The following is a 24,994-nucleotide window of genomic DNA, read 5'->3' as shown; positions in this document are numbered from 1 at the left end:
TGATTGCTGAAGAGTGAGTGCTGCTGAGCCAACAAATCAGGCTAAAAGCGTTAGCTTTAATGGAGCAAACTTCACAGCCCCCTCCACTGAGGAGTTCCCTGTCAATCCCATGCCTCTCGGGATCATATAGGCAATTTAGGCATTACTGGACTCCACAAATAAAAAATAAATAAGCAGACATGCAGGTGCCCATACGCTTTTTTTTTTTCCAGAGAGGCTCTCCTGATGGGCGCACAGGTGCAGGCTGTCAACCTGTTATCCAGAGTCATCAGCCTGTCAGTGTAACAATACACAGCATTAGAGGCGAGCATCCTGCTGCTCAGCACTGTGGCAAACATGTCAAATATCCTGCTGAGTTTGACAAACTTAGAGCTGCCATTCAATACTAGCACCTTGTGGCTTACAGCTCTGGGGAATTGTGGCAATCAACACATAGGTGCCCGCCTGCGTCATTGCTAACAACTCTTAACACAGCACCATACTTATCTTCTCGATTCTTTCTCTCTCACTCACTGCCCTCTCCACCTTATGCTCTTCAGCCTAGACTCAGCTGCTATATTACATTTCACCCACTCAGAGGAAATGGACACCCTTTCCATCAACCAGCAGGACCCGGTCTGCACTCACGTTCAAACTGAAAGAGCTGAAAGACCACGAGGCAAGTACCTGAAGCACATGACGGAAAATGTTCTAACCAAGGTGCTTTTTACAATGAAACATTTCAAATCATAAATTGTACTCGTCTTTTTCTGGCCTTTCCTTCAATCCTCCCTTTCTTTCTTTTTCACCCTGACACCTTTTTCTCTACAATAAGTTCCTCCTTCTGCCACCCCGTTTGGCACTCTAACGCACTCTTACCCTCTGCATCTCTGTGCACTGCAGTGTTTTTCAGATAATGACTGGGAGCAGGACACTGCACAGCTCCCTCCTCTTATGCAATGGCCTCCAATGCACTGCCCCGAAGCTGCTGAGTGCAGCACAAGTTCGACATGCAAAACAAGCTAGCAGAGAAGACAACGCTACAGAAGTAAAAAAAAATAATGTTTTTAAAAAGTTTTTAATCCTTTTTTATTCTCCTTTCTTATCTTTCGTTTTGGTATTAAGGCTTAAGCAACTGAATCCACAACCTCAGGAATCCTCTGACAGTCTAAAGCAGAGGCTATGGGGTGAGCTGCTGGGAAGAGCAGGGATTCTGTATAAAGATTAAGCAGCAGAGGGGCAAAAAGATGCCAGTGTGATTAAAGTTAAGAAGTTCAGTGAGAGTATGGGAGGAAACACTGACGAGACGAGCGGAAGGAAGGCCATGAGGGCACAAGCGACATACACTTGAGTGCACATAAGCAGGAACTGTGCTGATTTTTAACTGTGGGTACTGCAACAAAGACATGTGCAGCAGCTCAACTCTTGTCGTCCTTGTGTGTGCCATATGTGAGTGTGTTCGTGTCAAACCTTTGGAGTGACACAGTGCAGTCAGACAAGTGAACAGTGGTTTCCTGTCCTCCTACTGACCTAGTTTATACGCACGCAGGCACGCACACATCCACACACCACTGTTATTCCCAGAGCACAGAAGGAAATATGTGCTAGACACATCAAGTGACACGCAAACAAGCCATCAGAGTCAGTCTCCTGGCATCATCGCCCACAGCCAGACTCTGTGGCATATTCTTTATCAGTTTAATGCATCAAAGTGCTGCCAGTCACCAGAAAAACAAGACCGAAAAAAACACGCTGGCATTAATCCTTTTGTCTGTGGAACAATGTGAAAGAGTAAATCAGACACTTCTCCTGATGAGGGATTATGAAACAGCTCTAATTGATAGTCAGATCTAAACCACTACTGCTGCCACTGACTGTGAAAATCAGGTCAGTGGGAGTATAGCAGTGCAGTCAAAGTGGCAGAGGTTGTGGATATCTCACCTGAGATTTCAATCAGCATTTTCTTTCAACTTGATTCTTAATTTGCAATTTAAAAAAAAGAGGCTGTGACGGCAGTCTCACCACAGAGACTGTCTGCAAGCTCCCAGCAGTGTACAGTGAGAGACTGGAACCATGTTTGTGGTTAGTGGCCTTGAAAACTCCAGACATTCCTCTAGAACCACTTAGAGAGAGACTTGCCAGATTCTTGGCACTGCCTTTATTCATTTATGCTCTGGGGAACTAAACCTCCACAAATACACAGAATCAAATACGGGGGATTAAGGTTGCAGTGTGGTCCATTTCACACAGATTTATTAACTAAGCACCACAGGATCAACAGGTATTCAGAGATGGAAAGTCCCATATTCACAAATCATGATCCAATAATTTAATCAAGAGCCAGAGTCCAGTCATTTACTGCCCCGCTTTCACTGAACTGTTACCAATGGAGAAACTTTCAAGCAACAGAAGCTCAGCTCTACTTACTCTAAGACAGTCATTACACCCTGCATATGCAGTAACTGCTAAACTCCAGATCCCAGTTACTATGTAACTCAAGCTTTCTCACTCATTAAAGTTTAAAAAAATTCCAATTGTATGAAAGTGAAAAGAAAGATTTGAACAGTACAAGCCCAAACCTCAGTCACGCTATTCGGCAACAAAATGCAAGTAGTCATGGCAACAGGTCACCTGGTGGGAAGCAAACTGTCTCCAAACAGTGGCGGTCTGACTCAAACTGACTGCAATCACTCTCAGATTGGTGAAGGTTTGAAAATAATTTCCTTCCAGTTTAATAAATGCAGACAATTTGGCAACATCTTGTTGTTTGTGCATCTCTTTGTAACAGGGGACTCGACTCCTCTGGTTGCCAACTGGTTTTATTCTGATCATATTCTTATTTAAAAGCAATGTTGCAGAGCACCTATGCCATTTTACAGTTAAATCGCCTTCCAACAATAATTATGTCACTAGTTTTGGAGGAATTTGTCAATTTCTGTTTGAGAGATTTAAGATTTTGGCTGTACTCTGAATGTAAGTAGTTAATTTGAATCTCTGTGCATGTGGACAACAACAGGTTTGCAACAGATAGAACAGATTTGCAATTTTCGCTGATTTACTACATTTAATTACCCTTCTATCACAAACACATCAGCTGTAATTGCCGAGGTGCATTCGATTGTCAACTGATAGCAGACTGACAGCAGACTGACTCCATGTTATTGCAGTTTTATCGCCATCTTGATGCACCAAAGTCCCCTTGAAGATCACTGACTGTCTTAGAAGTCAAGGAGATCACAAGTTTATTGTAAATGGTTGCAGTAATTTTGGTCTCCACCCCCTGGTTCCCCTGGTGTGACCGTAGCATAAGTAAAAAAACTAATAAAGTCTAAATGTGCTATAAATGTTGCTTTTCAAAGTGCACAGCTTCAGTTTGAAGGCAGAAAAAGAGAACAAATGGATTTGATTTTTATAAATTCATTTAAATACTTTCATTTCTTGTAGACCACATCTTTCACACACATGAACATCTCACCTCCATAGGTTTGTTTCTGAATGATGCCCACCTATTGACAGCCGTAACCTTTTCCCTATTTTTTCCTCTTATGATCAGTTAAAGTTGTGAGATGGACCAAATAAATCCTTGTCAGCTTGATACGTGATAAGCTTCTCAATATTTTCCCCTTACTTTGCATCTCAAACAATAGCCAACTCTAGTCGAGGGTGTTCGGACATGTTTTTTTCCCTTAAATAGATAAACTGTCAAAGTAATTTTCTCTCATTACTACAGTACTTTGTTTTTGGGGGAGCTTTCTCCAGAAGAAGAAGATATGAGATTGAGATCTGACAGAGAAGAAGAAAATATTTAAACAGACATCCTTTGTTTATCATGAATGATACCGTGCACGTTACATGTACAATACGAGGCCAAGAGGCTGAAGATCAACGCAGCAACTGCCTGTTTTTCTCTAGTAAAGAAGCGCTAGCACACCAAAAACAAAATGACTCATTATGCTTTTATTTTTTGATATTATTTGTATATAATCTATCAATAATTATATTTGATTATATTTAGTGCTACATTTATTTTTACATTACTTTAACCCTGTAGCTGTTAAAGCTGGACAACATTTTAACTGTCAATTTATTGCTTATATTTTATATTATAAAATATCTGCCAATTTGTTCTTACAAAAATAATGGAGAAATGAACAGGAACTGTTTAGTAGAAGTATGCAGCAGCTTAAAACGTCACAGTCACAATTTTCTTTTCCCAAAACAAGAACTAAAAAAACCTAAACTGTGAAATGGATGTTTTCCTGTAGGTGGATATATATCAACCGCTCGTGCTCCCAAAGTAACCATAAGATTGTTCAGTCTTTATATGAGGTCCACTGAAAAATGCTTTGAGGCATTTTGGGAAAATGAGGGTTGGAAAAGTACTTAAATGACCTTGCAGGCGCTGCATGGCACTCTGATTTAGTGTGTGTGCAATTGTGTGTATCTTGTGCCAGTGTGCGTGTGTGTGTATGTATGTATGTGCACCCGGATAATCACAGTGATGATCAGCACTACTCTTTTTACCCTTTTTAGCAATAGGAAGCACACACCCTGGGTACTGTCGGTCATCACTATGATTATCTAGTCACACACACACGCATTCACAGACACACACTCACTCTAAAAAACAAAGTCAGAGAACAAATGGCTGGCACTTGTGTTTGAGGGTAAACAAGGCTGCCATTTAGCCCGAGGTGGTCGAAAACAACGAGCAAATTAAAAGCGATTGTGATTTCATAGGGCAGTGCCAGTCAGGAGGCCTCCAAGGAGAGCTGGAGACAGAGCTGCGATGCACGCTGGGTCGCGTGTATGTGGAGCCTCTCCTTTGGCCCTAGTCTGCCTGACAGCTCCAGTACTGTGCTCTTGCTGTTTGTCGCTGGCTGTGCACAAGGTCAGTGCTCTGCACTGCAAGTAACCATGACGGCTTTATAACAAACTGAGTCAACAATGGGAATTGTTGATTTGACACAAAACTGTCTAACTTCTCTTGTCTCAGATATGCTCTCTCATAAAATTATATCCTGAGCATCCAAGCGTTCAGAACATGTTGTGTATTTGGAGCAAGCATGTGAGGTTTGTGTGCAAAAACAAATATCTCAGCTTTCATTGTAATGGGGCACACAGTTCCGACCTCGAGACCTAAAGATGTGCTGGCATAGTGATTCTCAGTCAGACTTGATGTGCTTTCCAGACACATATTCTCATTCCTTTCCATAGCTCTCCACCTCTCCCCACTCTTATTGCCATAGCAACTAAACCCAGAAGGAGAGAGAGTGAGGGACAGCCGCACAAAAGATTAGCCATCAGCAAGAAATCAACCTACACATGTGGGCGCACGCACTCAGTCTTGTTTTACATAGCAATACACTCGTGAACATATACCTGTCTGTGACACACACACACGCTTGCACGTGCACACACACACACACACACACAAAGCACAATGATTACTGTAGATTTGCATCAATATTCATACAGTCACAACCCAGCAAATGTTTCCCTGGCTTATGCTTATTAGTAAGACAATGCCAGAGGCACAAAGGATGCTTCTGAAAAGCTTATTCTGAATTCAAGAAAACCATCTGCAGCTGTCAGCTTTTGTCTCTTTTCGATCAGATCCTGCATTTTGAGCAAGAGCTCTCCATATGGCTGTTAAGAGGGCATCTTATGAATACGCAAAATCCATTTGAGTGTTTGAGGGCGACCCGAGGCACAGTTCCACCTGTGCCAAATCCATCAGGTGGACAGTTTTCCTATAGGTTAACGAAACTGAATAATTAACATTAAGTAAAGCAATAGAAAATGTGCAAGTGTTGAGTATACTGCCAAATATATATAATAATGTGAACTATTAGCCAGTGTAATTAGATTGTCACGGCAAAAGCAAATCTTTAAAGTCACACTCAGACACTCAAATGTTTCTAAATTTGGCATTTATAAAGTAACAGCTACAGTAGTCTTAGTTTGGCTGCTGCAATGTGAATTTTGCACATAAATAAAAACTTATTCTAAAGATTTGGGGGGTTATTAAATACACATTAGGATGTTTTTACATTTTTTAAAATTGTTTTTCTCTTGAGTCCACCATTGTGGCTTTAATCCTTACGTATTGGCTGCAGGCTATGAACAGAAAGCTGTGTCTATAGTAACAATCAGTGGTGCCTGACTGACAATCAGTGTGTCGCAGGCCGGTAAGAAGGAAACAGGTCAATTTTTGGTTTGCTGTCTTCTCCGGTCCAGTGTAGAAGGCAGAAACACAGGGGAAAGCTTATTTAACAATGCAAAAACTTTATGGAAGTATTTGCTTGTATCTTTTGCTTTTCTTAGCTGTGGATTCCCAGTAAAAACATACAAGTTTGTTTATTAGTTTGAAAAGAACTCTATTTTGCCCAGAATTCATTGGGATTTACAAATGCTTAAAGGGACAGTTCACCTCTAAATTATTTTTGCTGATATTTTCTACATTCTGTAGAATTATTCATGCATCCAGGTTGTTTTGATGTAAACTTGTTTTGACATAACTGCCTGCTGTCAGCTATATTGGAACTAAATCAAAGTGACAAATAATTATTTGGAAAAAATCAGCAGCAATTCAGCACAAAAAATGCACCAACCCTGCTGTGAGCGCTTTCATATAGAAACTGCAAAGTGTGCAGCTAGCTAGCATCACAACAGCAATAATCATATCTTGTCCCATTGTGCCTAACACAATCCTCTTTGCAGATGTGCTTCTTTGTGCAGAGTGACATGGCCCAGGTATGATTCAGTAGATGGATAATAGCTGCCATTAGAGTGCTCAAAACAATGTTCGTGCATTTTTTTTTATTGACTAAGCAGGTCAGCTTTTTAAACGTATGAAAACATAATTTCCATTATACTGAACAGATGACAGACATCGCTACAATCAACACTTCTATAACTGGTCAACTGACGCCAAAACGGGCAAAAGAAAACATTTAAATTAAATTTTGGTGTGAACTGTCCCTTTAAGATACCCCAGAGACTCTTGTGCAACTGATAAACCATGAACTCGCAGAACTATCCTCTAGTGAGGCGCAGAGACAAACATGATGGCAAATTTAGGTTAGAAGTGAACCAAACAGTAATGCTCTATAAACTGATCCCAGGCTGCGAGGAACTACAGTCCCAACAGTAAATTTGATTAAACACAAGGTAAGTAAGATGCTCAGCTCCTGTGTTGCCTTGCCTTGTGCACTGTTTTGGAAAGTTTCTCACTGAGGCCTCTGTGAAGTATTCTCTGGAGAGAACTGCAGAACAGAGCAGCCAAAATCTCTCCACTCTGACAGCCAGAGGGGACACGACAGCAATCATTGCAGTCAACCTGTTGCTAAGACTTACAGCAAGCATGTTCCAATCTCGCCAAGTGAAAAGATGCACAGAGTCAAAAGTTGAAACTTTTTTCACACCACTCACAAGTCTTTATAGTGCGGCTGCTGTTTTGAAAAAAAGAAGGAGTAAAACTCCATGAAAGCAAGAGCTGAGTATTAGAAAAGCAAGAGCAAACATTATAGCCCCCCCCCCCCCCCCCAAAAGGAGGCAGGTATAAAAAGAGCCATATGGACTGAAAGTGGGGGTAGAATCACGGGGGGAAGTCGCTCCTCTCCCCCTCTGCACTGTTGGAGAATTCTTTCTAAACAAGGTATGGAATGCACTCCTGTGTTTCATAATTTGTTCCCTCATTCTTCTCCTCTGCACATTTACAAACAGAGTCCTAAGGAAGAGAAAAAAGGGAAGGAAAGACTGTGGGAGCCTTGCAAATATGTCAGGGCAAGGCAGTTTAGTAGAGCAAAAAGGAAATGACAATGAACTGTGAAAGAAAGGGACGTGGTAAAAATACATTAACCATATATAAATGTGTGTTTGTTTTAAAGGAGAAAGGGCATAGATAATAAAATAATTAATAAAGAGCGGGAGTTGAAGGAGAGGAGAGAAATGAAGAAGAGAAGCAGGAGGAGAGAGAAAATGAGAATGCCCCAGGAGTGATCTTAAAGCTCCACTTGGTCTTCGTATTCCAAGCCAGCAGATCACGCAACATTCAGCCCAAATTCAGGCTGGCTGATTTCTTCATCCAGCTGGGGAGCTTCACTTTTGCAAGAGAGAAACAATATGGTGGAGATCGGCTGGGAAGGAGGCTGGGGGTTTGGTGGGAGGGCAAGAAGAGATGACGAGGTGGAGGGTGGGCTGGGGTGCAAAGTTTAAAAATATCTCAGAGTGCTGAACACAGAGCTGAGCCACGGCAGTCTAGCATACCTTCAATTTCAGCTATTTTTGTTGCTTTTTCCATAATGTCTGAAGTCTGCCTTATAAGCTGATGACAACTAAGTTTCTCTAGCTGAGACATAAAAAGACACACTGGTCCCCCCCGCCCCCCCGCATTTGCCAGCAGTGCTGCTTTCTGTCAAAAGCTCTCTCAACTTGTTATCAAAATGTATTCGTACATCGCGGGGTCCCAGGTTCGCTGCGGGGATCAAGTTCTTGTCTGACGGCGGCCAAACTGATGAAATGTGCAAGCGCGTGTTCTTGAGCAAGACACTGAACCCAACCACCTCGAGGTCTGCAGCACATCGTGCACTCTGACTAATCTGTGAAGGGACAAAAATAAATGTTCGGTGATTTATTCTATTTTACGAGCTGCGTGTTGATGCCGAACATTGTGGAGCAGCTAAATTTTAATCGCTGCCTGTCATGTGAGATTATTGTGAGTTTTTGCTTCTTATTTTCTCGATGGCTTGAATGCGCAGCAACTGTTTACTACGGCTGAATGCAGAACCGTGGCGATACAGATGATGCAAGTTGCCCCAAAGGCCTTTGATGCTAATCATTTTTTCAATTTGAAACTAATTTAAACTTACACATATATCAGTGTATGTTTTGGGGTGTTTTTTTGTTTTTTTAATGGTTGTCTTTGGTTTCGTTCGCCCTGTCTTTGCCGTTCAACCATGTAAATATATGTGTGTGTATGTGTGTCTGTGTGTGTGAGCGTATGTGTCATTGCTGTGGGGGATTCTTGTCCTAACACACTGCATGCATGAGTCAACACCAGCCCCCAACACTCACAAATAGACACGCTCTCAGATGCAAAGGGAACACATATAGATGCATATGCAAGACAACGCCGACCCTTTTCCTTCTTTGGAGGATCATTAAAGAAAAGGAACACAAAGAGATAAGTGACAGCAGCAGAAAGACAAACATACTTATGGAGACACAGACAGATCCATAGATGGAAACAGTTTTATTATTGCTGTTGTTGTTGCCCTACCCTGACTGCTGCCATGTGACCTTTACCCTCTCACACACAGGTAAAGCTGCTTGTTGCCTCAGTTGTGGAACAAAGCAGGTGAGGAATATGTTAATGAAAAAGAAACCATCCATCCATCTTCATCCGCTTTATCCGAGGCCGGGTCGCGGGGGCAGCAGCCTAAGCAGAGAAGCCCAGACCTCCCTCTCCCCAGCCACCTCATCCAGCTTATCCAGGAGAACACCAAGGCGTTCCCAGGCCAGCCGAGAGATATAATCTCTCCAGCGTGCCCTGGGTCTGCACCGGGGCCTCCTCCCGGTGGGACATGCCCGGAACACCTCACCCAGGAGGCGCCCAGGAGGCATCCTTGTCAGATGCCCGAACCACCTCAGCTGGCTCCTTTCGATGTGGGGCAGCAGCGGCTCTACTCTGAGCCCCTCCCGGATGGCCGAACTTCTCACCCTATCTCTAAGGGAGAGGCCAGCCACCCTTCGGAGGAAGCTCATTTCTGCCACTTGTATACACGATCTCGTTCTTTCGGTCACTACCCACAGCTCGTGGCCATAGGTGAGGGTAGGGACGTAGATCGACCGGTAAATTGAGAGCTTCGCTTTTACACTCAGCTCCCTCTTCACCACGACGGACCAGTGCAGCGTCCACATTACTGCAGCTGCAGCACCAATCCGTCTGTCGATCTCCGGCTCCCTTCTCCCATCACTCGCAAACAAGACTCCGAGATACTTGAACTCCTCCACTTGGGGCAGGAACTCATCCCTGATCCGGAGTGGGAACCGGGAACGAGTCCGGGAACAATGCGGAAAAAGAAACCACTGAATAACTGAGACATATAAATGTGTATAAAAAGTACTCTTTCCCATATGGTCTGCCTATTACAGTATCTGCCTCTAAGTGTGATCTTAACTCTGCTCCATCCTTATCTTTGTTTGGTTACTGTCTGACAGTCTGCATGTATGTGTGCTAGATTTACTTGAGGGTGCATCCCAAATAGCATTAGATGTGTGGGAGGCTGTGCCACAGAAAAGATAAGACGTGTTAGCTCAAATTGCATGGGTGTAATTCCTAACATTATCAGTGTGTGTGTGTGTGTGTGTGAGGAGAACATTGATGGTTCCATCATCAGTAGTCTTTACAGCATGTGAATTCCTTCCTCTGATTGCAAGATTTGAAAGTTCGCTCAAAAAGGCGTGAACAGACGTTTGCAGTCAGGGCCTTGTCAGTGCTTGTCCACTTGTCCATTCCACCTCTCCTTTACATATTACAAAATATTTCCCCAAACTCAAACTCTCTGTTCAGATAAATCATTTGATAAATAATTAGGTTACCTGCTTTTATGCCGTCTGGGCTGTGAATTCAGCTCACCGTGGACAATATAAGACAAAGCATACCATCTGTTTTCAAATGGTTTGTCAACAGTCTTTGCTGGGAAGCAGGCCCCACTAATGGCCCTCTGGAAGCCAATCTGCTAATGCGCTGTGCAGACTACCGCTGGTATCAGAGCTAAAATGATACATGCCTTTCTCTTTCATTAAACCCATCTCCCCACCTGTCCATCTTCCTGCCCTCTCCATCTCGATGAGTAGTGCCCAGATCAATAATCCCAGCTCTTCTGTCAGACATTTCCTCCAACTCTTCCTACCTTCTAGTGCTCGTCGGTATTGCGATAAACACAAATCCACACACAGTGCAAATAACACCCATTCACACATTCTTAACTTAATAAGGACTCCGCTGCCCCTGCACTCGTGTCACTGGATATTGATTAAGATGTGAAAAAAGTCCAGCAGGGTAGCCAGCATGATGCCACATTGATTCAGCTGCAGTCTCTTTCTGCATATAAGCAAACGGGTCAGATTCAGAATTAAAGACTGTCTCGTGCGACTCATTTAGTCTGTGAGCAGCTGAACTTATTTTAGCTTACCCATTGAAAAGTCAAGTGTGAGTATGCTGGTCTAAGCGATAGGCATCCACTAGGAACACATATGGTGTGACATAATAGCATAGTGCATGTGATCACCCGGCCTGCAAGTAAGTGCCATTACGCCTAAGTAGGGGAATGAATCACACCGCACATGATAGTTTCCTCTTAAGTCAGTCATCAGGCTTTTTTTTTTTATTTGGAATCAATGAATGATGGAAATGCATCGTAAACAGTTGTGTCCAAGACAATAGAGCAAAGACGGGCTGTCATGATTTTAAAAAATGACAACAAAGAGGAAATTCTTTTGTTGCTATTGATATCAGAGTTAGGGATGTGGGAGCTAATAGTAAGCTGCCGCTCTGATTATCTCAGCTAAGACAGTGCAGGCACCACTTTGGGCCTTTTTTGAAAAAATGTATGCTTTAGACAAATAGATGGTAATTGATACAGTTACGTGCCTCACCTGAAAGAACAATGTCTTGGGAGAAGAACGGAAAAAAGTCTGCATTATTCAGTATTTGTCCTGTAGACGCCACAGTAAAAACAATGGGAAAGTCAGATAAGTGATATCTCACAAAAGTATGAGATACAATTATAAAGAAAGGAAAGAATTGAATAATATCAGGGTTTTTAATAGACAGAGAGAGAAACAGTTTTTCAATAATATAAAAGTCTACAACTGACCCTGGACCCCCATGTTTTAATCAGAGAAACTGCTGTGCAGATTAATGGAGAGAGCAGTACAGTATGTGAGCACAAAAGCCAGCCGCAACATGAAAAATGTGCTTTCTTCTATGAGGAGGTTTTATAGAGCACACATGGCTTTTACAGACAGGATAGAGTGCTCATATTTCTCTTGTTCAGCTTGCAAAATAAAAATTTAAAATCTCATCTTTTCATACTGGACCAAAGTACCCCCCCCACCCCCCCCCCCCCCGCGCCGCCATCCCTGCCAATACACTAAAATATATATAAAATAAAATATTTAAGGAAATCCTGACTGTTGGGATAATGTTCTTGTTATAGGTTTATTGAGAGTTCTTTTAATAGCCTGAAATGTTTCATTCCTCCAGTCCCCCACATGTTTATATATTTTGATCTAAGCGTGTGTGTATTTGCTATGATAACATGGTAGAGATGCAGAAGGGAGCTGCAGGCGATGGAAAAGGAGAATATCTATTACATAAGAGATTAAACTGAAGGAATCTAAGGTATGCATTCAACAATGCTTGCCAGCAATATGAAAATCTACTTTATGAAAGCCCCCCCTGCTAAGTACTGAACTTCAAAGGGTATGTCCACTGTTTACAACTTTGATGTACGCTTGTAAAAGAGAACAAACGCACAGCGTGCCACCACAGCATAAAATCGTACACTGCTATTAGACACCGCTGTTGTTTTAACTTTGCCTTGGAGCCACAGTGGCAGAGGTCATGCATGTGTACAAGATGGCAAAACGAACAGAGAAGAAAGACCAAAAGAGGTAGGAACATTAAGACGATTTTTTTTCCTGCTCTAAGCTCAAGGTTACACCGAGTCCTGAGTTTTGTATAATAATAATAATAATAATAATAATAATGGATTGGATTTTATATAGCGCTTTTCAAGGCACCCAAAGCGCTTTACAATGCCACTATTCATTCACTCTCGCATTCACACACTGGTGGAGGCAGCTACAGTCGTAGCCACAGCTGCCCTGGGGCAGACTGACAGAAGCGAGGCTGCCATATCGCGCCATCGGCCCCTCTGGCCAACACCAGTAGGCGGTAGGGTAAAGTGTCTTGCCCAAGGACACAACGACCAGGACAGAGAGCCCGGGGATCGAACCGGCGACCTTCCGGTTACAGATACGCTTCCCAACCCCCTGAGCCATGGTCGCCCCCATATATTTGTATAAACTACAAACAACCACGGCTGCCTATGGACGACTGTGCCTGCTCATCTGACTTTGTTGTTATTACATATCATGCCACCTGCTGCTTTAACTCAACACTACTCTGGTGGACCGCTGCTATTTATGTTGCACGTCATTACTGCAAACGGAGGGGAAGACAATGACAGGGGTGCTGCTGGGGATTGTTGTCGTTTTCTTCTGCTCCCCACTGTTTTGGGTCAGTTTCAGCGTAGCACAGCCACCCCGACCCCCGACCCCCCGTGTGATTCATTCATCCACGTGCCGCACATAACTGAGTGACATGAACTCGTCATGATGAGGACAGTCACCTTCCAAATCACATGCAGGCTCTTTCCCTCTTCTCTATCCTTACTGGAAGAATGCATGATCCATGTCCTCCTTCCGGTTCCTCACTGAGCTGTGCTCTGTAGAACTTTTTTCACTTGCTCTGAAGTTTGTGTGTGTGTGTGTGTGCGTGCATGCATGCGTGTGTGTGTGTGTGTGCGTGTACATCTGTTGCTTTAGCTGGAGGTGCAGGGATCAGGGCAGGGGGCCAAGGCTTACATTTAAACTGTTCACATATGCTCGCAGAAAAGAGAGACGAGATAAGAGAGACATGGGTGGACATCTCAGATAATGTATTGGAGAAGGAGATTAGGAGCAGGGGAATGATCAAGAGAAACTGCACACACACACACACTCACACACACGCAAACGTGCACATACACAACAAACAGGATCACAAAAGCAGTTTTTAAAGCACAATTCCAACCTCAAAGCCAGGAAAATCAGATAATCAGATATTAAAGATCAAATTTTTTTAGGCGTTCTGTGTGTATGTGCATTTGTGTGTGACACTGACCTCTGACTCGTGCATAGCAGCAGCCACACTTGGCCAGGACTTTACGGAACAAGTGTTGGCAGCCACAGCCTCTGTGGTGGCGATGGTGATGGTGGCCCCCTTTCATGCTGTTGAACCATGAGCTGAGGTGGGCATGGCCCGGGCACTCTTTCTCTCTCTCTAGCTCTCTTTCTATCTCTCTATCTATCTCTGGCTCTCCTTTCCTTCTCTTTTCTTGGTCTCTCTTCGTCACCCTCACACAAGTAGAGGTTTACTCCTCAAAAAGTGTAAATCCCCCAAAAAGGTGTCAGTTGATCCTCCTCTTCAGCTGACTGCACGCAGAGTTAAAACCCATATCCAAGAAACCAAGTGTAAGAGTCCCCAAAAGCAATAAGCCAAGAAGAAATCCGCACTCACAGGGCTTTGCATCTGATGATAAACAGTGAGAGAAACATTCCAGCAAGCTTATCGTTACGCTGAACGTGCTCCTTCTGTCTCTGTCTCTTTTTTCCCACTGCTTTCTTTTTGGTGCTGAGCTCTCGCCTCTGTGAACTGCCTGGTCAAATGACACACTGGGAGACTGCTTCAGAGAGAGGGGGGGAGAGAGAGAGCGATTGCAAGGGAAAGGGAACGAGAGAGAGTAAGGGGAGGGGTGAGAAGGGTGGAGTCTGTAGCTCTAGTTGCTGGCTATTCCAGGATAGCTTTCCCACTCCCATAGTTTTCTCTCTTCCCTCCTCTCAGCTGTTTTTTTCCTCTGCTCCCTTCTGTTTCCTCTCTCGTCTGCTGCCCCCCATCTTGTCTGTTATCCTCTTTTCTACATGGTTGAGTCTCATTTTAGCATAAGTAATGCTTAAAGGGGCTCTCACATAGCCAACTCCGAGATCAGATGAAATGACACGCTCTCTTGTGTCTGCTCGGAGCTGGCTGTTGAAATAGTAACACCCAGGTCTGCAGTGATACACGGTGCTATTTACAGCAGAATGGCCATGTTATGCTGAAGGTGTCATGCATTGTCCAGCCAGTATCAGACTCTTTCTGACAGTTTAGGAATGTTTCTTCGTGGGCTTGTGGCTTAGAGTGGGCTTTTCTGGCTGGGACAGCTCCAGTATTGACTTCTGCGCTCATTTATGATCACAGAGCTCGCAAAGTGTGTTTCCATGGAGGGAACAGGCGGTCTCATATTTCACAATGTTGGCATTCTTGGTGTGTGTGCGTGCGTGTGTGTGTGTACCATCAATCATTTGGGCTGATAATTTCCTGTTCTGAAGTACACAGTGGGACAGTCTAACCAAAGAAGCTCGTGGAATAAAGCAGTTTTGTATCAGTGACAAAGTTGCCCCCCGTAAGGGAATTGGGCTTTGCACTGTAATATAGTTACACCATGTTATCACCATATAGTGTAACTTCATCTTGTGATACACACCCACTTTGTGAGGTATACCTGTTCAACCTCAAATATCTAATCAGCCAATCAAATGGCAGCAGCTCAGTGTATTTAGGCATGTAGACGTGATCAAGATAACATCCTGAGGTTCAAACTTAGCATCAGAAATACTTAGACAGGCTGGTCTGAGTATTTCTGAAACTGCTGATCTGCTGGGATGTTTGTTTATAACCATCTCGGGTGTTTAAAGCCCAAAAAAGAAAAAATGCGCAGTGAGCAGCAGCTCTCTGGGTCATAATGCTGTTTTGAAGCCAGAGGTCAGAGGAGAACGGCCAGACTGCTTCAAGCTAATAGAAAGGCAACAGTAAATACAGAAGAGCAGCAGAGGACCACACAGAGGGCCAGCCCTGACAGCCAAGAGCACAAAGCTGAGGCTACAATTCACACTGGCTTGCCAAAATTGCACAACAGGAGATTGGAAAACTGGTATCTGGTCTGATGAGTCTCAAATTTTCCTGCAACATTCAGATGGCAGGAGACAAAATCTGGCATGCACAACATGAAAGCATTGCTCTGGATACTGCTTTGTATCAACGGTTCAGGCTACTGCGAGTGGTGTTATGCTGTGGGGGATGGGGTTTTGTCATACTTTGTTCCCCTTAGTACCAACTGAGCATTATTTAGAAGCCACAGCCTACATGAATATTGCTGATGACCATGACCATGACCATGGCTGCATCTAGCAGGATAGCGTGTCACGTCACAAAGCTCAGATCATCTCAAACTGGTTTCTGGATGGATACAGTGTTTTACATTATGAATGTGCAACTGACAAATCAGAAGAATGCTAACATGTTTTCAGCACCTTTTGAATCTGTGATATGAAGAATTAAGGCAATTTTGAAGAAAAAAGTGAGTCCAACCTAGTACGAGACCTACAACTTAGACCTAATAAAGTGGCAAATGAGTATATTTAGACATAATCACCAAAGCGATCAACTAGGATAATAAAATATGCTCTTCAAAGTACACCGATCAAATTAATACATGCATTTACAAAACCTGATGAGTGACATTTTTAGAATTTTTAGTTTCTTTTACCCAAAAATCTTCAGCAGCAGCTGCAATCTTTGACCAACATCTTTTTGCGAGCAAATGTGTCTTTGGGTAAATGTGTCTGCGACTAAATCGGATCGAGCATGGAGCACATTTGGGCATTTGTGTGTAGCATTAGCTGTGAGTGTGCATGTTCAAAAGAGGAACGCTGTAGAATTGTTTCCCTTTCTTTCTAAGTCAATCTGATCAACCTGAAAGCTACACAGGGCAATTCTTAACAAAGCGCTGTACACAAAGCATGCAATATTTAGATGTGTACTTTACATCAAAGCACATTAAAGTCAATTAACATCTGGATTATGGCTCATTCTCCATGCATGTGAAAGCAGAGGCTGTTGAAATGTCAGTAAGTAAAGCAAATGCATCCAACTCGAGATATAACTAGCGCGGGAAAGAAAATAAAACTTGTTTCAAGACATGCCACATATTTTGAGGCACAATTACTATTTGATCAACAAACAGCCTTTCTCAGGCCTGAAGCTGCTAAGCTTATGACTCAGCGTGCGAGCCCATCTCAATTTTCCTGGGCGCATCCTTTCACAGGCTACAGTCCAACTGTGTGGAAATCACCACCTGATTACTGCAACAAAGACAGGCAGCATCACAGCACCCACTCAGGTTCCTCTACGGGGCATCAATGGAAACAAGAGAAGGCTGAGTATCAGCTGGCACTGAACCACCATGCAGGCACACACAAGCGCACGCATCACTGAGGTGCACCGTCAGGCACTTCAACAGCTGGCAGAACTGTGTCTCCATCATCTTTCTGTCCAGTGGCAGGGTGGTGGCACACTCCTGTCAGGATGTTTCTGTCAGGGTAAACAGAGAAGCCTGGCTGCCTCACCCATTAGCCATACAAACAGAGTACTTCAAACCAGTGCATTGACTATGCAGCATTTCAGCACTCTGTACATGAAGAGGGATCTAAAGCAGATAGAAAATACAATTCTGGACTGCAGACAGACTTATGCATTATCAATTCCCAGGCTCAGGCAGCACAGTGGTTCACCACATATCTGTAAAGATACACACAGGTCACAGCTTTCCTTTCTCTCTCCCCATCACAGCCTGCATCGCTCTCTCGGTTTCTTTGCTTATAATGGATGTTTTAAGCAACTGTGATTGAAAGGCCAATTCGCTAGAGGATTCTTGAAAGGCACTGCTGAACGTCTCCATTTGTCTGATGCTGATATGGCTGCCAAACACCGTGTGAGCGAAGGAGCACAACTCAAAATGGGCTGAGAAACAGTTGATTTGACAGCAACAGAAACAAGATAAAACAAAGACGGCAAAGAAAGACGACAGCAAACTGTGTTACAAACTGAACAAATACTGCCTGCACTACCAATTAACAAAAAAACAGCTATAGAGCAAAGAAGAAATCCACCGCTCTGGAGACACATTCAAAATTAATGAATATGAGAGAATCTTTTAATATGCTCTTAAGCTAGAAGCTGCCAGATTATGATCCTACAAGTCCCACAGCGGGGGGGAGGGGGTGCTTTTGTACTTGTTGCGTAAGGTTGATTGCAGGCGTTCTTTTAGTGGTGCCGCTTCAAAGCACGACAAATAGGAAAAAATGTTTTCATTTACAGTATTATAACAAATCTTTGGACTATTATTAGACACTCAATGACCAGATCTGACATGTACTTGGCATACTGAGTGCTATGTTTCGTTTTGGTCTTTAACTAACATCTATTTCTGTGCATCAGCCCTGACATTTAACACTGGCAGTGTCCTTCGTGCAATAATGGAGTGTAATAAATGAGTACCAAAACTGGACCAGCAGACAATGCACAAAGCTTTGAACGTTAACAGAAATATGGAAAAAATGTTCCTCCCTCGGCTTGAAGGGAGGAGAGGGGGGATGTGAGGTGAGGCATGCATTAACACACATTCATCTGTCTCCTTTTATCTCTCCTCTCTGCTCACTCACTTCTTTCTCCTACTCCCCACATACAGACACACAAACACACACAGAAGACTCCTCTGCTTGTTCAGATTCAGAGACGTGTAAGAATGAATGAAATATATACATTTACATTCACGCTGGACTGGACTCGTTTGCAGATAAGCACACTAGCAAATAGATGGGTATGACATTTTTATGTAGAGCCAGGCAGCCAAGCAGGGAAGAGAGTATTATGTTTCCACTGAAAGAGAGAGTGAGCCGCATTTCAGAGTGTGTGCTCAAAGTGGAATATCAAGTGTGATTTATGAATGTGTTGTAAATCAGCTCATACACAACATTTCCTGCTCATTTCATGTGCCACTCTTGGGATGCATATATTGCAAACACTGTACGCCCTGCTGAGGTAAAAACCTTCATAATGTGTGGCAATAAATTACAGAAATAACAGCAAAATACAGAAAATTCATGTGATATAAACATGCATGCTAATAGATACAGCAAGTCTCAGTTCAGCAGATACGCAGTTGCTTATTCACAATGTGTCCCCCAACCCCCCACTGACATTAGTCTTTCTTCGCCCCATCACTCTGCTAAAATCCTGCCAAAATATGCTCACTGCATTTCACTTTTATACCACTTTTTCCTTCCCCTTTTCTCCTTTACTTCCTCTCTATTTTTTCCTCCCTATTCCTAAGCTCTCGCTATTTCTGAGTGCCAATTAAGGGAAACTGGCATTTTGGACAAGCCACTATGAGGGGGAGGTTTGGGGCTGTTTTGGCTGATGTCATGGAGCAGAAGTTGTGAAGTAACTGTCCTGTTCTTAACTCATCTGCCCTGCAAAGAGATGCTGTTTTTGTCCAATTAGACTAAACTACACACTGCTAGCATACACTGGGGAGGCAGACGGGTGTGCCTCTCTCTGTCTGTACATGCATGTGTGTGTGTGCACTTCACCACTAGTACCACTAAGTACCTCCCATTGTTGTACCTCATCGAGCAGAGCTGCTCTCAGGCAGCAGTTCTGCACTAGGCTGCACAGACGGGAGGTCCATGTCTCACAATATTCACACACATACAGAAAAAGATCTGCCTTTACACAAACATATACTCCCTTTCCCATCCAGCTCTTATTTTTCCAGAAATCTATCCAGCTTTCAGGTTGGAGTTTTCCAGCTTCACCTGACCCACAGCATCGCTCTCTGCCTTTATCTCCTTGGAGCTGAAGTGTAAACCTTGCTCTAAAAGCAGCATGCTACCACTGAGACTGCTGGTGACTGAGTTTGGGGCTTAAGTATGATCTAAAACGCCCCCCAAAGGATAAAAAGTTAATTAAACAAATGCAAACCCAAGGGATTATCTGCTGGAAAAAAATATCAAAAGGTGCCCCTGCTACAGTATGAGTTCAGCCTGAATGAAATACTTCTATATCCTAATATTAAAATATAAATTTTTAAATATATCCACCTTATGCACTTATTCAGTTCGGGGTCACTTAAAAATCACCAAAATACTGTTAAAAAAAAAAACTTTCTGTATGTCGCTGCTGTGTTCACGTTTTTTTCCACTGCCCCCAAGTGGCCAAAACATATTTAGTTTAGCAACAGCAAGCTTAGTGAGCTGATGGATGTTGTGAATTCAAGAAATAGATGTCTCCATAATGTACCTGTCAGTCACCACTATTTCACAGGAAGACAGTGCTGACAGTTCAGGTAACATCATTCCTACAAGAACTGAAACAAATACCAGAGGATTAGGTGCAAAAACAAATCACGGTAACATTTAGTCATTACATAGAACCTGGGAGAGTGTAGTATTTCTGATACAGTGTATAACAAAAGCTATTCTAGATTGCACATGAAGGTTGTATACATAAGATGTATAACTAATTGTGTCGGTGAGATGGCTTTAGTTTGCCAATTAAACTTATATTTATTCTATTAATGAGAGATACATTGAAATTATACTACAGTATTTATGCATCTCTTCTGGGCAAAACTCTGGACTTGTTATAAATAAACAGGAATAATTATGTCATTGACTTATGTGAAGTAATGCTAATCTCTCCGATCTCTGGGCTCTATACAATACGATGCAGCTTCAGGTTGATCTCTGCCCATTTAAGGTCATTCGCACACAGTTCAGTTCCAAGGTCCTTGGGGATCAGCACTCCTTGAATGGCACACTCTCCCAGCCTCTCTCAAAACCAGATATGGACAAAACCATGGATTTCCCGCACATTTCTCCTCATAATAACTTATGGAAAAATATGAATGGTTTAATTTGAGAACCAGTGAGGTGCACTGTGCTAAACTAAGATGACTAAAAAAGAATTTCTCTCCATTCTTTTGTTTTGGTCTCTGGTTTTACACATTAGGAATTCTTATGTGTTTCATGGTTTTGCTTTTTTTAGTAGATAGCACAATTCAATTGAAAATCTTGTTCTTCCTCAACACTGATGACACATATGATGACACACAAGGTGTGTTGTGTACACGTGAGCTTTTCTTGTGGACATTTATAGGTAAAATTTAGCACTTTGTATTACTGGTTCAGTGAAGATTTGATCTTACCTCAAAAAAGGACAAAACTATAAAACCCAGCGTGCATGGACACACTTACAGCTCTCCATCAGAAATCAGTGTTTTAAATAAAGGAAATATTTGTATTATCTGGCAAGAGTAAAGATGTGAATTATACGTCTGTGAAAAAAAATCTGATTATAGTTAATCAGCCAAGTTGCACTTTAAATCATTAACATCACGACTGCTTTACATGGTTTGATCTTTGAGTGTGAAATAAAAAACAATCTTCCCTTCTGTTTCAGAGTTATGGTGTTAAATAAAGGAAAAAAAGTATTTTTAACAGAATGCTATGATATCACAGTAAAGCTGACTTTATAGAAGCCCCCTTTTCATCAGACAGACAGATGTACAGGTCAAAATCCTAACATCTAGCTCTGAAGGAGAGGTCAGGGTTAAAATAACAATGCTGTGGACACGGCCTTGTTTCAAAACAAAATTTTAAAAATGTAATTCAAACTCAAATATAGCTTTGAACTGGTGAAAAAACGAACACGACGAGGTGAAATGAGGGAAAAAAGAAAGTCACTAAATTCACGGAAATGAGAAAAACAGGAATGTTTAAGAATTGTATAAAAAAAAGGGGGAATCTGAATTTGTGGATGCTGGCACTGGCCTGTGATTCCTGGGAAGCCACTAGCAGGCATCTCGTTTCTAACACATAACAGATGGCCCTCATGGGCCAACGAACCATGTCTTTGAAGAAAGCAAGGGCCTATCGTCTTTCCTCTGTCCTACATTTAGAAGGTCAGAAATTATGGAAAATCTTGAGGATAAAAATCGAATTATGTAGCACCCTTTCAAGTGATAACGTTGATGAATTACCTGATTCATTTTTCTCAACTGATGAATAAAGATTGAACATTTCTGATGTTTTTAACGATAATACAAAAATGTTTATCTTAAGTAAAATTAGTATTTATCTTCGAGGTTACCAAGTTTGCTAAATTGCATTTTAAGGAAATTATTAGTAATGAATGTGGCTTTGTGTCAAGGCCATAAAAAGGTAAACGCTTTGTGGTTTCATGGGCTCTGTACTGCCAGCTCAAACAAAAAATAACTGACACAGACAAAAATAAATATTAGGTAAGTAGAACGATACTGCGGTAAGACCTCAAAATAACAAAGCTGCCCCAACTTAATGAAATTAAATAAAGCAGCATTCAGTGTGATATCGAAAATCACAAAGTGAGAAAATTACATTTGTTGATTTACATGTTACAGCCGAGTATAATTATATTCACGTAAACGTAATGTTTCAAATAAGTGACGACGTGTATTGCCAAACCTTCTCTGGGCTAAGACGAAGTCTGTCTGGCGTTTTGGTTCAGATGTTTTTTCCTTGTGTTTCATTGATTTTCCATCCAATTTTCCATCTAGAGGAAAATGGGCTGCGCAAAAACAATCGAGCTTGTCTGGAGCTGAAATAAACAATCTCCTTTTCGGTCATCATCATTCTACATGGCCCTGAATAATGCATTTCTTTACTTCTTTTTTTTTTTCGCTCCGCTATTCTGAGCCCCGACCAAAAAGAATTTCTGGCTGCATCGACTTCAATAGCATTCCCTGTCTGAGTAAGACCGTTACAGATAAGCATCGCTGACAGCTTCCTCTGGCCTCACTCACACCCCTTCTGTAAGCCATATACTGCTCTGCACAACAGTTAGTGGTCTGGCCACATGGTACACACCACCAAACCTCCAATATATACACACACACTCCCTCTAACCCAAACCCAGATCCAGCAACAAAGCTCCTTTTGTTCCATTCCACTCAAGTAAAATGGCAACGCACGCAAGCCTTTCACAGAAAAATCAAAATAAGTTCAACCAACAGTGATGGGGCAGAAGGGGAGGGCAGGCAGTGGAGCATGTTTTCTTGCCCCATCTGGAAAGTATTGCTTGTGTATATGCATGCACACAAGAAGTCTTTTTCTGTCTCACGAACTCATATATGGTACATTACAGCAAAGCAATTTAAGGTTATCAGTGCTAATAGAGGATATAGAGGGTGGAGTTTAATAAGAGCAAACCACCAACATTCAGGTGACTCCAATCTGATACCTTTCCTGAGCTTATTACTGCCTAATGACCACCATCAGATATGGCAGATGGGACCCAGGCCTGTTTTGATGGCTAACATTCAAGAACAGGGTGAACTGAGAGCAAAAACACAGGCAGCAGCTAGTGGCTCACATGAACCTTATCATAAAAAGAAAAAAAGACTGAGGAGTGCACAAGGAAGGTTTCTTAAACGTTACTTCACAGAAATCTGAGACGTTTCATAGCTGGAAGTTTGTGTTTCGGTGAGCCTCTAAGCTCTGACTGGTTTGGTGAGACCTGCAGTGTTTGGATAGCACTGCAGGTCTAGGGTCACTCGGTGCAGCACTTTCAGGTCTTACCTGTTCTTTCTCTCTGGTCTGAGTTTTCTGTAGTAGAGGCCTGCTGCTCCCAGTCCAGCCCCTCTGGCTCCCACTGACCCTGGACAGGCCCCTTTTCCTCCTCGCATGATGGGAGGTCTACCTCACCTCCTTCTGAGAGCTATACACAGAGAGATGCATTTGTCAGCAGTGGAGCCCTGCACTCAAGGAGGAAGTGACTGCAAGATTGTATAGAGTACTTATGGTCACATAACCACAGAACATTATCCCAGTGGCTGATTTTTTTTCCACAGTTTCCTGCATCTTTTTCATCCTTTTCTCCATTACACACTGAACAAGAATGTGATGGAAATGAGGCCCTAGTTTTGCCACAGAGCTTGGATGAGAACCGTTTCTCAGAAATAGGTTTGAAACTGTCTTTAAGTCCAGGGATGGAGGGAGATTAGATTCACTGTTATGGCTATGTCCTATATCTGCCGGAAAGGAAATAATCTGTCAAGATAAACATTTTTTTAAGAGAAACAGAACTTCAAAAAGGAATTCACTGGTCACTGTGGTACCCTCCAACTTCTTTTTTCCTTTTTCTTTCTGTCAAATCAGAATTTGTCCTACAGAAGAGAGGACAGGCAGAGAAAAAAAAGGGAAAGGGGGGAGGAGAATACATTTGCAGGGCTGCAATGAGGCATTAGACCTGCATGGCTTTGTTTATGGTTCGATGTTTTAATCAACACTACTGAGCTTCCTGTTCCACTGAAACATCCAAGATTCCTCCAAAGCACTGAACGGAGACTTGCAACCTTTCCATACCCCTCACTCTCTCCTCTCCCTATCCACTATATCTTGATCATTTTAGGTTGATGAAAAGGTTATAGCGATGAACAACAAAGCAACAAAAGCAACAAAAAACACAACCACAAAAACTTGGCATGTACAATGTGGATTTGTGGATATGTTGTGCTCTACGAACCCTGAAAGACACCTCCATGTGTGCGTTCAGTTTGAATTTAAGGCATTATTCTTTCATATAAACAGACAGTATATATCCAAACAGATTTCAAGTGAGCCAGCTGGGCAGCAGTCACAACTCACCCACTGTTGATTGGGCATGGCCACGGAAGTAAGCACATCAGCCATGGCTCCTAACATCTGGTCAGTGCGTCCCTGATTTTTCTGCAGAGCTTTCATTCTCCTGAACACCACACAAAAACTCTACAACCTTGGTCTCTGATTCTGATGCAATCTTCGTGTCCCGTGTCTGTCCTGTGCTCTTGTTTTCTGCCCCTTCACTGTGCACTGTGCTGCAGTTTGGAGCTGAGCCCACCTCTTTCTACCATGACACACAGGAAACCTCATGCGCAAGAATAGATCAAGGAGGAGCAGGAGGAGGGCTCGTGTCTGTGTGGGAGCGTGCACTTGGTCAGGAGCCTCAGCGCGTCCAGGACGCACAGGTGAGCTGGCTGCAAGTGTCTGTGCAGCTTCCTTCTCTGATAGTCTGCACTGTTTTGTCAGGAACCTGAAAAACAGACAGATTTTTCTTCTTCTTCAGCCTTCTTCTGAGGTTTTTGTAAAGTCCACAGTCTTCTTCTTTGTGGTTCTTCTAAATCATGAGGTTTGACAGTGTGAAGTTGGCCTTCTTCTATGTTTTCTGAATGCTGAAATGGAGCGCAGTGGCTGAGCACACCACCCTCCCTGAAATCCTCCTTTC

General features: G+C 42.7%; 1 protein-coding gene across 6 annotated transcripts in view; it reads right to left on the bottom strand.

Moving 5' to 3' along the window:
* The window catches only part of arhgef25a (Rho guanine nucleotide exchange factor (GEF) 25a), a 42,763-nt gene extending 17,795 nt beyond the window's left edge, over nt 1-24,968 (bottom strand). For 3 of the 6 annotated variants that reach the window (XM_040047684.1, XM_040047685.1, XM_040047680.1), the window contains exons 1-2: nt 24,379-24,968; nt 23,311-23,449 (exon numbers count right to left, since the gene is read on the bottom strand). In XM_040047684.1, the coding sequence (XP_039903618.1) occupies nt 23,311-23,449; nt 24,379-24,474 (235 nt within the window). In that variant the 5' untranslated portion in view covers nt 24,475-24,968. The other 3 variants (XM_040047681.1, XM_040047682.1, XM_040047683.1) reach the window with 3 other exon arrangements.
* Between the last annotated feature and the right edge of the window lie 26 nt (nt 24,969-24,994).

This window comes from Simochromis diagramma, unplaced genomic scaffold, assembly GCF_900408965.1.
Source record: "Simochromis diagramma unplaced genomic scaffold, fSimDia1.1 OVJJ01000387.1, whole genome shotgun sequence".
Classification (NCBI taxonomy): Eukaryota; Metazoa; Chordata; class Actinopteri; order Cichliformes; family Cichlidae; genus Simochromis; species Simochromis diagramma.
The sequence above is the reverse complement of the archived record's forward strand: the minus strand, read 5'-3'. Positions and strand labels throughout refer to the sequence as shown.